This window comes from Carcharodon carcharias, chromosome 7 (genome assembly GCF_017639515.1).
Source record: "Carcharodon carcharias isolate sCarCar2 chromosome 7, sCarCar2.pri, whole genome shotgun sequence".
NCBI classification, from domain to species: Eukaryota; Metazoa; Chordata; class Chondrichthyes; order Lamniformes; family Lamnidae; genus Carcharodon; species Carcharodon carcharias.
Window position 1 is genome coordinate 187,506,549 of NC_054473.1, and position 15,095 is coordinate 187,521,643.

Here is a 15,095-nt window from a genome sequence, read left to right on the forward strand (position 1 = left end):
GGTTATAATCAGATCAACCATGATGTTATTGAATGGCGGAGCAGGCTCGAAGGGCTGAGTGGCCTACTCCTGCTCCTAATTCGTATGTTTGTATGGATAAACGTTTGTTCTTTCTTTACCAGAAGCAGTCACTGCCTGGCCAGAAGAGTGACATTGGACTACCATAGCTCGAAGTGTATCCCTGCTCTTCAGATTCACTTAGTCCTCTATTCTTCAGGTAGCATAGAAGCTGTCTGAATCACCACTTTAAAAATAAAGTACATTGCTCTGCAGACACAGTTTCTGTGATCCACAACAAAGGCTAACTAAAGATAAAACGTACTTCATGATGCTGTCGTGATGAGCTGCAATCCTGGCCTCAGGGCAGAACTTTAAGGCACTCTCCTTGGCCACCTGCAAACAAAATGAAACAGAAGGTCTAATAAAATTTAGTCCAAACCCATCCAAGTCAATAACAGATGCTGCATAGAATATACAGCACAGGAACAGGCCAATCGGCCCAACTGGTTTATACGTCATAAGAATCTCCTCCCACTCTATCTACTTCATCTCAGCCTTTCAGCATCTTTCTGTTTCCTTCTCTCTCATGTAATTGTCTAGTTTCCTTTAGAATGCATCAAAGTTGTGTGATTCAACAGCTTCCTGTGCTGGACAGTGTGCCACATTCTTACTACTGAGTAAAGAAACATTCCCTTATTTCTCAATTGGACCTTATTGCAGTTTTGAAGTTTTTCAAATGTGTAAACATTCTCTCCACAGATACCCCATCAACATCATCACAATTTTAAAAAGTCTTAATTTGCTCAATCTTTCCTGATGCTTGTAATCTCTCAGCTCTGATTTCATCCTCATATAATCATAGAATGATGCAGCACAGAAGGAAGCAATTCGGTCTAATGCGCCTGTACCAGTCCTTTGGTGGGGTTATCCAATTACTCCAACTCTCTCCCTATAGCTCAGTAAATGCTCTCCCTCCAAGTATTTATCCAATCCCTCTTTTGAATGTTATCTTTGAATCTGCTTCCACTGCCCTTTCAACCTGTGAATTCCAGACCATAACAGCTCAAACATCTAAAAAATGTTCACTCATTTCACCTCTGGATATCTGACTGATCACTTTAAATCTGTGCCTTCTGGTTACGAAACCTCCTTCTTGTGAAAACTGGTTTCTCCTTACTTATCTATCAAAACCATTCATGATTTTGAACGCTTCTATCAACCTCCTGCTTAGCTTCTCTGCTTTAAAGAGAAACACGACAATGTCTCTAGCCCCTACACACAGTTCCTCAGAGATAAAAACAAAAAAACTGCGGATGCTGGAAATCCAAAACAAAAACAGAATTACCTGGAAAAACTCAGCAGGTCTGGCAGCATCGGCGGAGAAGAAAAGAGTTGACGTTTCGAGACTCAAAACATCAACTCTTTTCTTCTCCGCCGATGCTGCCAGACCTGCTGAGTTTTTCCAGGTAACATAGTTCCTCATCCCTGATACAATTCTAGTAAATCTCCTCTGCACTCTCTCCAAGGCCTTGACATCCTTCTTAAAGTGTGGTGCCCAGAATTAACACAATACTCCAAGCTGAGGCTTAACCAGCGTTTTTCAAACATTTAGCATAACTTACTTTCTTTCCTACTCTGTGCCTTGATTATTAAATCCAAGGATCACATACTCTTTTTAACAACTTCTCACTTGCTCCCGTCACCTTCATGGATTCCTATACTCTGCTTCTGCACCACTTTTAAAATTACACCACGTGGTTTCTCTTGCCTCTCCTCATGCTTTCTACCAAAGTGTATCACTTCACACTTCTCTGTGTTAAGTTTCATCTGCCACATATCTAACCATTTTACCAGTCTATGTCCTTCTGAAGTCTGTTACTGTCCTCCTCACTGTTTACTTTCCGAGTTGCATTTCTTTGCAAACTTTAAATTTATGACCTGTATACTCAAGTCCAGGTCACTAATATATATTACAAAGAGCTGTGGTCCTAATACAGGCCTTGGGGGAACATCACTGCATACTTCCCTTCAATCTAAAAAACAACTGCTCACCACACTCTCTGCTTTCGGTCTCTCGGCCAATTTTGTACCCATGCTGCCAGTCCTTTTAATGCCATGGCCTTTAATTTTGCTAAGTCTATTATGTGGTACCTGTCAAACACCTTTTGAAAATTCATATACACATGAACTGTGCTACTCTCTTCAACCCTCTCTGTTACTTCAAAGAACTCAAGCAAGTTAGTCAAACACAATTTGTCTTTAAGAAATCCCCTCTGGTTGTTTTGTCACTTACTTTAAACCTGTGTCCTTTGGTTAGCCACCTTTCTACCAGTGAAAGAGTTTCTTATTTATCAAAACCATTCATGATTTTGAAGACCTCAACTTAATCTCCCCCTAACCTTCTCTACTCGAAGGAGGACAATTCTAGTTTCTGCAGTCTCTCTGCATAACTGAAGCACCACATCATTGGTACACTAGGAGGGAGAGAGGTCGGAAGCAAAAAAGACAGGTTCTGAAAAGTGTCATTGAATGCAAGATTTTCATTGAATGCAAGATTTTCATCGAATGCAAGATTTTCATCGAATGCAAGATTTTCATTCTTGCTGAAAGATGCTTAAAGAAAAAGACAGAATGAAGAACAACAATTCCAACAGACTGCGTATAATTCTTACAGCCTCTTCAGCCTAATCAACCCGCCCAGGGGAAGCAAATCATTTCAGGGAAAACTGCCTGGAGGAGAAAACAGTAAAAATTTCATCCCAAGGGCGAATCCTTTCCATTTACAGGGTCGCTGCTCAGAAGAAAACCCAGACAGGAAAGGTTCAGCTTTCTAATGTTGATTTTCCTTTTTTTAAAAACTGACAACACAACAAAACTATTAATGCAGAAAAACGTCACAAAATACCTTACAGAAGCAAGAAAAGGTCAAGCCAGTCTCTCGCTGGTACAGGACTCATACCTGAGCTTTTGACTTTCCAACATGCTTCTTCTGAAAGAGGAATTGCCGGTTGAGGTTGCTGACGTCGATAGTATCCAAATCCATCTAGAAACAAGTGAAGGTGGATGTTACAAAATTCAATCCCTTCCAGAGATGGCACAACAGTGAAACAGATCCACAGGGTCGGAATCAGCTCTCAGCATCTTCCCAATCTCAATTCAGGCATTTGTCCACAAGAAGTGAGGGGATGTTGAAAAAGAAGTCTGAAGGGCAGAAGTGCCTGATCTGAAGCAGGAAGCTCTCCTCCAATAAAACCCTGAATCAGGAACGTGTGGGAGAGCTCACAACCAAACAGTGTGCAGCACAGAGAGGACAGGATGATAAACAAGTTAGTAAATCTATTCATCGAAACGTGAGGTTTTATAAACTGAGATCAGAATTCAGAAGCAATGAAGTAAACATTAATCCTGTACAAATCATTGGTTAAGTTACAGTGTATAATCTTTTAATTTAAAGCTGTTTATTCGCTCAAAATTTCAAATCAAGCAATTTAATAAAAGATTTTTTGCAATATCTCAATTCAAATTAACAGATGATTTGAACGAAGCAACTTTGAAGAGCAACATGTAATGCGTCCAGTTTTCAGCATAACATAGAAATGTGACAAAGCCCTGGAGAGGGTGAAGTGATTCATTGTGATGCCACAGATGAGAGGCTGTAAGATTAAGAGGAAACCTGGTAGAGGTGTTAAAAATCAGGTAGGGTTTTGACAAATTTAACTGAGAAAAACTATTTCCACTCATTGGTGAATTAGTAACCAGAGAACAGAAAGGTGTTCATAAAAGAACAAAAAATATTTTTACACAGAGAGTTGATTAAGACGTGGAATTGCCCTACCAGAAACAGTGGACTAGCAAGATCCAAAATAGCTCTCAAAAGGGTAATGGGATAGAAGGCGGGGGTGGGATGAAGGGGAGAAATCAATCTTTCAGAGAGCCAGCGTTGGTTCAATGGTCAAAATAGAATCAACAGGAAAGGTTTTTCATATAGAGCCTCATCATATCATCACTGCCTCAAAATGTTTCACACACAAAAAGAGTGCAATTAGTAAAGTCTATCTGAAGTAACTCCACTATTTGATGCAGCGCTTTTTAATGCTTATTCCAGCTCCTTTTGCTGTTGTTACTGAACATTTCCCTCTATCACCATTCTAAGATCAAATCTTCTAAATTGGTAGTTTGTCAGAATAGAACTAATCTAATCTAATCTAAAGTCACTTTGCACAGCCTGAAGGCAACAGAACTGAAAGTCACTGCAAGCTCATCCAGAGATGCCAGCTGCAGTTCAGTGGGTATCACTCACATCCCCAAGTCAGGTCATTGTTGCTTCAAGACCCATTCCAAAGAGTTGAGCTCAAATCTAGGCTGACGCTCCCAGTGCAGCACTGAGGGAGTGCTGCTCTGTCAGTTACCGGTTTTCAGATGAGACATTAAATGAAGGCCGGCTGGCCTTTCAGCTGGGCAAAAATAAAAGATTCCATAGCACCGTTTCAAATAATAGAAGGGCTCTCCCCTGGTGTCCTGGCCAGTACTTATCCTTCAATCAACATCACAAAAACACATTATCTAGTCATTTATCACATTACTGTTTCTGGCATCTTGCTGTGTTACCCACATTAAACAATGACAATGACTACACCTCAAAGCTACCTCACTGACCATGAAATGATTTAGGACCTCCTGAAAGGTGCGATATAAATGCAATTCTTTCTTTACTGTGCAGGCTTTGCACCAACTGCTTTCAACACAGGCCATGTGAACTGCCACAGCAACAACACATTGTGGACAGTTTTTTTATTCACGTGGGTCAGTCATATTCATGAGACAATGTTCTTGCAGTCTCCTTTTGACTTGTGATACAGGACAGGTCATTACAAAGAGAACAGATGACTGGGATCATTTTACAGAAGGTTTGACTGACTATAATAACGCTAGTTGAGGAATAAATATTTGCCAAAACTTCAAGAGAATTCCTCCAGCTCTTCAAATAGTACCACAGAATTTTTTATGTCTAGCTGAACAGACAGGGAGGGCCTCATTAAAACCCTCCAGTGGGAGTGTTGACAACTCAAACCTTCTCAATGCCCAAATGCTTCAGCCTGAGGTTCAGGGAAAATCCCCAGTGGATGAATGAATGTTCTCTCGATCCAGATGCTGAAGAAATTGCCAGCCTGAGCTCCTGCAAAATCAACCCTCTCCTCCCCATCTGGATATAATCACCACCCCCTTAACCTCAGCCCAGGGGCAGCTCTCCCCACCACCACATCCTAGGGCAGTCCTCACCCTCACTCCATCACTCACAGACTGGGACAGCCATCTCGCCTCACCCACCCACAGCCCAGGAGCTGGACTGCATCCCCTACCCTGACAAACCAGAGGGATGCCCACAGTCCACCCCCCGGCAGCCCACCCCCTCGCCCCCACAGCCCACCCCCCACCCCCTCGCTCCCGCAAACCACCCCCTCGCCCCCACAGCCCACCCTCTGCTCCCGCAAACCACCCCCTCGACCCCACAGCCCACCCCCTCGCCCCGCAACCCACCCCCTCGCCCCGCAAACCACCCCCTCGCCCCCACAGCCCACCCTCTGCTCCCGCAAACCACCCCCTCGACCCCACAGCCCACCCCCTCGCCCTGCAACCCACCCCCTCGCCCCGCACCCCACCCCCTCGCCCCACAACCCACCCGCTCGCCCCACAACCCACCCGCTCGCCCCACAACCCACCCCCTCGCCCCACAACCCACCCCCTCGCCCCGCAGCCCACGCCCACCCCCCATAGACCACCCCCTCGCCCCGCAGCCCACCCCCACCCCCCATAGACCACCCCCTCGCCCCGCAGCCCACCCCCACCCCCCATAGACCACCCCCTCGCCCCGCAACCCACCCCGACCCCCTCGCCCCCACAAACTCGTGTGGAAAGAAGGGTGGTGATGGGGGTGAGGGGGGTGATGGGGTGGGGGTGATGGGGTGAGGGGGGGTGATGGAGGGGGGTGATGGGGTGAGGGGGGGTGATGGAGGGGGGTGATGGAGGGGGGTGATGGAGGGGGGTGATGGGGTGATGGAGGGGGGTGATGGAGGGGGGTGATGGGGTGATGGAGGGGGGTGATGGGGTGATGGAGGGGGGTGATGGAGGGGGGTGATGGGGTGATGGAGGGGGGTGATGGGGGTGAGGGGGTGGGGGTGAGGGGGGGGTGATGGGGGTGATAGAGGGGGGTGATGGAGGGGGGTGATGGAGGGGGGTGATGGAGGGGGGTGATGGGGTGATGGAGGGGGGTGATGGGGGTGATGGAGGGGGGTGATGGGGTGATGGAGGGGGGTGATGGGGGTGATGGAGGGGGGTGATGGGGTGATGGAGGGGGGTGATGGGGGTGAGGGGGGTGATGGAGGGGGGTGATGGGGTGATGGAGGGGGGTGATGGGGGTGATAGAGGGGGGTGATGGAGGGGGGTGATGGGGGTGATGGAGGGGGGTGATGGGGTGATGGAGGGGGGTGATGGGGGTGATAGAGGGGGGTGATGGAGGGGGGTGATGGGGGTGATGGAGGGGGGTGATGGGGTGATGGAGGGGGGTGATGGGGGTGAGGGGGGTGATGGGGGTGATGGAGGGGGGTGATGGGGTGATGGAGGGGGGTGATGGGGTGATGGAGGGGGGTGATGGGGGTGATGGGGTGATGGAGGGGGGTGATGGGGGTGAGGGGGGTGAGGGGGGTGATGGGGGTGAGGGGGTGATGGAGGGGGGTGATGGGGTGATGGAGGGGGGTGATGGGGTGATGGAGGGGGGTGATGGGGTGATGGAGGGGGGTGATGGGGGTGAGGGGGGTGATGGAGGGGGGTGATGGGGTGATGGAGGGGGGTGAGGGGGGTGATGGAGGGGGTGATGGAGGGGGTGATGGGGTGAGGGGGGTGATGGAGGGGGGGTGATGGGGGTGAGGGGGGTGATGGAGGGGGGGTGAGGGGGTGAGGGGGGTGATGGAGGGGGGGTGATGGGGGTGAGGGGGGTGATGGAGGGGGTGATGGAGGGGGGTGATGGGGTGAGGGGGGTGATGGAGGGGGGGGTGATGGGGGTGATGGGGTGATGGAGGGGGGTGAGGGGGGGTGATGGAGGGGGTGAAGGAGGGGGTGATGGGGTGAGGGGGGTGATGGAGGGGGGGTGATGGGGGTGAGGGGGGTGATGGAGGGGGGGTGATGGGGGTGAGGGGGGTGATGGAGGGGGGTGATGGAGGGGGGTGAGGGGGGGTGATGGAGGGGGTGATGGAGGGGGGTGATGGGGTGATGGAGGGGGGTGATGGAGGGGGGTGATGGAGGGGGGTGAGGGGGGGTGATGGAGGGGGTGATGGAGGGGGGTGATGGGGTGATGGAGGGGGGTGAGGGGGGGTGATGGAGGGGGTGATGGAGGGGGGTGATGGAGGGGGGTGATGGAGGGGGGTGATGGAGGGGGGTGAGGGGGGGTGATGGAGGGGGTGATGGAGGGGGGTGATGGGGTGATGGAGGGGGGTGAGGGGGGGTGATGGAGGGGGGTGAGGGGGGGTGATGGAGGGGGTGATGGAGGGGGGTGATGGGGTGATGGAGGGGGGTGAGGGGGGGTGATGGAGGGGGTGATGGAGGGGGGTGAGGGGGGTGATGGAGGGGGTGATGGAGGGGGGTGAGGGGGGGTGATGGAGGGGGGTGAGGGGGGGTGATGGAGGGGGTGATGGAGGGGGGTGATGGGGTGATGGAGGGGGGTGAGGGGGGGTGATGGAGGGGGTGATGGAGGGGGGTGAGGGGGGGTGATGGAGGGGGTGATGGAGGGGGGTGATGGGGGTGAAGGGGTGGGGGTGAGGGTGATAGGGGGGGTGATGGAGGGGGTGATGGAGGGGGGTGAGGGGGGGTGATGGAGGGGGTGATGGAGGGGGGTGAGGGGGGGTGATGGAGGGGGTGATGGAGGGGGGTGAGGGGGGGTGATGGAGGGGGTGATGGAGGGGGGTGAGGGGGGGTGATGGAGGGGGTGATGGAGGGGGGTGATGGGGGTGAAGGGGTGGGGGTGAGGGTGATAGGGGGGGTGATGGAGGGGGTGATGGAGGGGGGTGAGGGGGGGTGATGGAGGGGGTGATGGAGGGGGGTGAGGGGGGGGTGATGGAGGGGGTGATGGAGGGGGGTGAGGGGGGGTGATGGAGGGGGTGATGGAGGGGGGTGAGGGGGGGTGATGGAGGGGGTGATGGAGGGGGGTGATGGGGGTGAAGGGGTGGGGGTGAGGGTGATAGGGGGGGTGATGGAGGGGGTGATGGAGGGGGGTGAGGGGGGGTGATGGAGGGGGTGATGGAGGGGGGTGAGGGGGGGGTGATGGAGGGGGTGATGGAGGGGGGTGAGGGGGGGTGATGGAGGGGGTGATGGAGGGGGGTGAGGGGGGGTGATGGAGGGGGTGATGGAGGGGGGTGATGGGGGTGAAGGGGTGGGGGTGAGGGTGATAGGGGGGGTGAGGGGGGGGTGATGGGGTGGGGGTGAGGGTGATAGGGGGGGTGCCCCCCCTCTCCCTCCACAATCCCGAGGGGGTTGACAACCCCCAATCCCGAGAGAAAGGGGGGGGGGGGGGGCAGATCACCCCCTAACCCCAGAGCCCCCCGGGTTGGGGGGGGGGGGGGGGGCTCCGCCGCTGGGCCCTAAAGTCCGGGTTTACAACACACAGCGATGCCCGGGTCCGAGTTTCTCTCCTCCCGCCAGCTCCCGGGTTCCCGCGCCCGGACCTGGCCTCCCCGCCCCGGCCCGGCCTCCCGCCGCCTCAGGATTTCCATCCTTACCACCTCGATGTCCCTGAAACCGGCCAGCACCAGGTTTTTGAGGAGTTCGCAGCCGATGCCGCCGGCGCCCACCACCAGCAACCGGCACCGGGACAACCGCTCCGACAGAGCGCGGGAGAGCGGGCCGACCAGCGCCATGTTGCTCAGCCAAAGGGCCCAGAGCCGGGCAGCGCTCGCCGAGAAAAGCCGAGGGCTCGACCGCGGCCTCCACAGGCAGCGCCACCCACCGGTACCGGCAACGGGTCCTCCACAGGCAGCGCCACCCACCGGTACCGGCAACGGGTCCTCCACAGGCAGCGCCACCCACCGGTACCGGCAACGGGTCCTCCACAGGCAGCGCCACCCACCGGTACCGGAAACGGGTCCTCCACAGGCAGCGCCACCCACCGGTACCAGTCCCTCCACATGCAGCACCACCCTCAGTCACCGGGTCCTCTACATTGCAGCGCTACCTACTAGCACCAGGTCCTCCATAGGCAGCGCCACCCACCGGTACTGGCACCGGGTCCTCCACAGCCAGCACCACCCACCGGCACCGGCAACTGGGTCCTCCACAGGTAGCGCCACCCACCGGTACCGGCAGCGGGTCCTCCACAGGTAGCGCCACCCACCGGTACCGGCACCGGGCCCTCCACAGGCAGCGCCACCCACCGGTACCGGCACCGGGCCCTCCACAGGCAGCGCCACCCACCGGTACCGGCACTGGGTCCTCCACAGGCAGCGCCACCCACCGGTACCGGCACTGGGTCCTCCACAGGTAGCGCCACCCACCGGTACCGGCAGCGGGTCCTCCACAGGCAGCGCCACCCACTGGTACCGGCACCGGGTCCTCCACAGGTAGCGCCACCCACCGGTACCGGCACCGGGTCCTCCACAGCCAGCACCACCCACCGGTACCGGCACCGGGCCCTCCACAGGTAGCGCCACCCACCGGCACCGGGTCCTCCACAGCCAGCACCACCCACCGGTACCGGCACCGGGCCCTCCACAGGTAGTGCCACCCACCGGTACCGGCACCGGGTCCTCCACAGCCAGCACCACCCACCGGTACCGGGTCCTCCACAGGTAGCGCCACCTACCGGTACCGGCAGCGGGTCCTCCACAGGTAGTGCCACCCACCGGTACCGGCACCGGGTCCTCCACAGCCAGCACCACCCACCGGTACCGGGTCCTCCACAGGTAGTGCCACCCACCGGTACCGGCACCGGGTCCTCCACAGCCAGCACCACCCACCGGTACCGGGTCCTCCACAGGTAGCGCCACCTACCGGTACCGGCAGCGGGTCCTCCACAGGTAGCGCCACCCACCGGTACCGGCAGCGTGTCCTCCACAGGCAGCGCCACCCACCGGTACCGGGTCCTCCACAGGCAGCGCCACCCACCGGTACCGGCAGCGTGTCCTCCACAGGCAGCGCCACCCACCGGTACCGGGTCCTCCACAGGCAGCGCCACCCACCGGTACCGGCAGCGTGTCCTCCACAGGCAGCGCCACCCACCGGTACCGGGTCCTCCACAGGCAGCGCCACCCACCGGTACCGCACTCTCTCCAGCTCCCGCCTGATTTTCTTCCCTAACCACAATAACTGGTAGTCACGTGACTGGCTTTCCATTCCAGTTCTAATTAATTGAGTTAAATGGTGGGATTTGAACCCGTGTCGGCAGAGAGTTGGCCTGGACATTCCCATTACACCATCACCAACTGGGCCACCACATTAACCTCCCCCACCTGGTATCCTGGTCCTGTCACTGGGCTAGTTATCCAGAGACCCAGGGTAATGCTCTGGGTGGGGGGGGGGGGGTGCCCAGGCTCGAATCCCACCCACTATTGGTGACATTTGAATTCAATAAAAATCTGGAATTAACAGTGTGACCAGGATCACAAAAACCATAAAAACCCATCTGGTTCACTAAACCCGCCATCCTTACCTGGTCTGTGACTCCAGACCCGCAGCCATGGGGTTGACTCTGAAATGCCCCCTGAACAAGGTCAACTAGGGATGGGCAATGAATGCTGGCCCAGCCAGTGACGCCCACATCCTATGAACTGAAGATATGGGGAGAGGGGGAGGAAATATCACAACGGAGACCAATTGTGAGCCCAACACAAGTACATTCGGGGGAGGGGGTGGGGGGTGGTCACTACCTATAAACACCCCTCAAGCCTGCTCCGCCATTCAATCTGTTTGTGGCCCCCTCAACACCACAATCCTGCCTATCCCGTTGATTCCCTTGTTAGTCAAGGATCTATCGACCCCTGCCTTTAAAATATGTGGGGAAGAGAATTCCACAGACTCTCGGCCCTCAGAGAAAAAAAATTCTCATCTCCATCTTAAACGGAGGCACCCTATTTTTAAACTGTCCCCCCTAGTTCTGGTCTCTCCCAGAAGCGGTAACACCCTTCCAGCATCCACCCTGTCAAGCCCTCTCAGGACCTTAGATGTTGCAAAAGGATCACCTCTCATTCTTCATCCTATCACTAACGAGCGAACAAGGAGCAAGAAGCCTGGCTGATCATTTCTTGCTTATCCAAGCCAGGGCTGGTGAACTATAACATCCCCATCTCCTGTTCCAGCTGAGAACAGCAAATTCAGTATGTGGACCAGGTGAACCATTCCTGATCAGCAAGGGTCAGTACCATACTAGGTGCTGTGTTGACCTAACAATCATTTGAAGACCCTGTGAGACTGCACTGGGAACTCACTGAATAACCTTTGTGTAACCAAGACCAGAGGCCAGAACAACACGAGCAAAGGGCTTGGGCCTGTGACATAAAGGAAGCTCAGAAGATTTACCAGTAAATGTGTGGCAGTATAGAGTGCCACAAAATCTTTAGGTGTCCTCTTTTAACAGAGAGACAGGGTCTCTGTCACTTTGCACCCTCCATTACCTCATCCAAAACTCTGCTGCTCATATCTTCAGTCCCATTCATCCGTCACCCCGGAAATCACTGACCTACATTGATTCCAAGTCTGGCAACGCCTCAATATTAAGGCCTCGTTGCCTTCAAATTCCTGCATGGTCTGGCCCCTCCCTATCTCTGTAATTTCCTTCAGTCTTACATCACTCTGAGACCTCTGCAATCCTCCAATTCTGGCCTCTTGCATACTCCTGATTTCAATCATTCTACCATTGCCAGCCATGCCTTCAAATGCCTGGGCCCCAGGCTCTGGAATTCCCTCCCTGAACCTCTCTGCCTCTCCATCCTTTTTAAAACGCTCCTTAAAACTGATCCCTTTGACCAAGGTTTTGGGTACCTGTGCTAATATCTCCTTAGATAAAAGCAAAATATGCTTTAGCTCTGAAGAAGTGTCATATGGACTTGAAACGTTAACTCTGTTTCTCTCTTCACAGATGCTGCCAGACCTGGAGTTTTTCCAGCATTTTCTGTTTTTATTTTCAATATCTCCTTACTTGGCTCAATGTCAATTTTTGTCTGGTTATGACCCTTGGGACATTTTATTACATTGAAAGCACCACAAAAATGGTCAAGAATAGTTTCCCCTAGCTGAGGGGTCAATTACCAGGGACATGAGGAAAATCTTTCTCACCCAGAGGGTAGTGGACATCTGTCACTGCCTAAATTGGTGGTTGAGGCTGAAACACTTAACTCATGGAAAAGGTACCTGGATCTGCATCTGAAGTGCTGTAACCTGCAAGGCTATGGATCAGGGGCTGGAAAGTGGGATTAAAATGAGTGGCTGGTTTCTTTTTTCTCTTTTTGGTCAGAGCAGACATGACGGGCTGAAAGGCCTCTTTCTGCCCCATAACCTTTCTATGGTTCGATGGTGGCTGTTGCCAGTAGAATTTTCACACACATCAACATAGAAAACACTTTAATTATCAGAAAGCTGCACAGACAATAAATTGATCACTCTTTTCTGTTCCAAAACATATAAATCCAACTTCCAATCCACCTCCTTCAATGTAATTTTAACCAAATCATGTCATGTTAAAAGCCCCACAAGTACCCAAAACCGGTTTGCAAAGGAAAAGTGTTTCGCTATTAAACTGTTACGTTTACTTTGTTCCATTTGCCCCTCCGTCTTCTCTATCTTTGTCCTTTCTCTCCCTCCCTCTGAGCAGAGGTTGAGGAATGTGGTCATGATGAATGTGGCAGAGCTGTGTCCGGATCAACACAAGTAGTCCAATCACTGCCTTTCCAATCAGAGGGGAACCAAAGAAGCTCAAATGAACTGTAGCTGCTCTGTGTATTATTTACTCATCGCTTGTAGTGCCAAGCATACAGCTGCATTCTCACCTTAAACCAGGCATCTCCCCGGTGTTTACTATTCCAAGGTCCTGGACACCGAGTGGACAGGAGATGGTGTGCTTTGCAGATGTTTGTTAAAAGCTCCGGGCTGACGTTTAGCCTGCCTGGCTCATGAGGCATTCCCTCCAATGCCTCCCCTCCGCACATTTACTTAGGGAGTCTGTTCTCCTTCGCGAGGGAAGATTATGGGGAGATTTGATGGAGGTGTTCAACAATCAGGAGAGATGGGGAATTTTTTTTTTTAAAAACACTGCGAGTTATTGTGATCGAGAATGTGCTGCCTGAAATGCTGGTGGAAGTAGGTTTAATAGTAACTTTTAACAGGGAATAGGATAAATATTTGAGGGGGAAAAATTTGCAGGGCAATGGGGAAAAAGCAGTGGAGTGGGACTAATGGGTTAGAAAGGGCTCCTTCTGTGCTGATTGATTGCTGGTCCTCCAAGGGGCAATGGTGAGATCAGACTTTAGACCTCCAGCTCCCTACAGCATTGCAGTCTCCAAATTCCAGCAACTGAAAGAGCAGTCACTTGGGGCAAGACCAGATTGCTGCTAGTGCCATCAGGGGAGAAGTAAAATCAAATATAAAAGTGGGACTTCCTCAACCTATCCTCAGAGGGAGGGAGAGAAAGGACGAAGAGAGAGAAGAGGGAGGGGCAAATGGAGCAAAGTCCCAGTAAGCGCCAGGACCTTCAGGAGAGAGATGAATAGAGATTTGGGAGCATACAATAAACTCCCCATCAAATACGGGGCAGTATTGGTGCAAATTGGAAGAAAATTAGCATTCATTGTTTGGCCGGGGTTTATTGACCCTTCCTTGTGCTCCAGGTAGAAATATTTTCAAAATTCAGGAAAATAACAACGTAAACTTTGTTTTCAACAATGAGAAACACAATTTAAACTTTCATTATCAGAATACAACAGTGTCCACAGTACGAGGCAGTCCATTGGCAGTTTAAACTTTCACATGATGAGGTCTTGGAGAGTCACTGAAAACCCCCATATTGAGCTCCCTGGAAGAGAAGAGAAGAGAGAGACACTTACATTACACAGTAAATTAAAACACGGAGAGTTTGGGGGTCATGAATAAATACATTGCCGCTACAATTCTTTTCTCATTGGGTAACCATCCTATAGGACCATCTGGTGCCCTCCCCAAATGGCCAATCTTGATGTGCAAGTCTGAACAGTGGGGGTCAATGGGTCATTCAACTATGAGCAGCATCATATCAAGCTCAATCTTCATACACATATCCGTGTGCAGGATTGGACTTTGACTGACCCTATCCCTCCCCTATGGCCCAGGGTTGTTGAGAACACTTGGAGCACTCCATCAACTTCTGGGGACAAGACCATGTAACTTGGCCCAAGCTGGCAATCAAGGTCTTTGTGAGAAATGAAGGGAGTTGGGTCAGCAATGGTGGCCATGTTTCATGGGTGATCCAAGTCAGTCACATCGAGCAGACAACCAACAAGGTGTTAAAAAGGACAACCAGCTTGCTGGTTCAGAGAGCTTCAGAACTCATCACCAGCTTAGCTTCAGAGAGGCATCAAGAGTTATCCACAAGGTGTGGGACTAAAGTAGGCCAGAGCAGGTAGGAGCTGCAGTTTCCTTTCCTTTAAGGACATTGGTGAACCAGGAGGGCTGTTAACAATCCAGCAACTTCCACGCTCATTTTATCTGATGCCATTCTACAAATCACTACAGATGATGAAACAGTACAGATGTGCAGTCCTGACCATGGGAGGTCTGATGTCTTTCCTTTTGGCGAATGGGGAGATGTTTTTGTTTGGGAGGTGCGGTGAACCACTCTCAGAGTTTTGCTGGATAATGACCGTGATTCATTTCGCTGTGGGTGCTGTGTGTTTTCAGCCAGCTGTACCAACCTGGCACCATATTGTGGTGTTTGGCTGAGGTGACCTATGCCAGATGGAGGATCACAAACTGTTTCGCTTAAACGTCGGTTCCTGAAGTGATTTATGGAGACAATGGTGCATCTGAAATCTCTGGGATAGGTACAGTGTGAATCCATCTCCTGGTGCTTTCATCCAAAACCCTAC

The 15,095-nt window shown here is 52.6% G+C and overlaps 2 protein-coding genes across 7 annotated transcripts in view; both read right to left on the minus strand.

The window, feature by feature from the left end:
• Positions 1–8,974, minus strand: part of uba2 (ubiquitin-like modifier activating enzyme 2) — a 49,090-nt gene extending 40,116 nt beyond the window's left edge. Inside the window, exons 1-3 of the mRNA XM_041192528.1 lie at positions 8,769–8,974; positions 2,960–3,043; positions 323–393 (exon numbers count right to left, since the gene is read on the minus strand). Of these exons, the coding sequence (XP_041048462.1) occupies positions 323–393; positions 2,960–3,043; positions 8,769–8,906 (293 nt within the window). The 5' untranslated portion in view covers positions 8,907–8,974. The remainder of the gene's footprint in view (positions 1–322; positions 394–2,959; positions 3,044–8,768) is intronic.
• A 3,611-nt stretch (positions 8,975–12,585) lies between these two features.
• The window catches only part of LOC121280459 (protein SSXT-like), a 51,708-nt gene continuing 49,198 nt past the window's right edge, over positions 12,586–15,095 (minus strand). For all 6 annotated transcript variants that reach the window (XM_041192481.1, XM_041192477.1, XM_041192480.1 and 3 more), the window contains one exon: positions 12,586–14,047. In XM_041192481.1, coding sequence (XP_041048415.1) covers positions 14,021–14,047 — 27 coding nt within the window. In that variant the 3' untranslated portion in view covers positions 12,586–14,020. The remainder of the gene's footprint in view (positions 14,048–15,095) is intronic.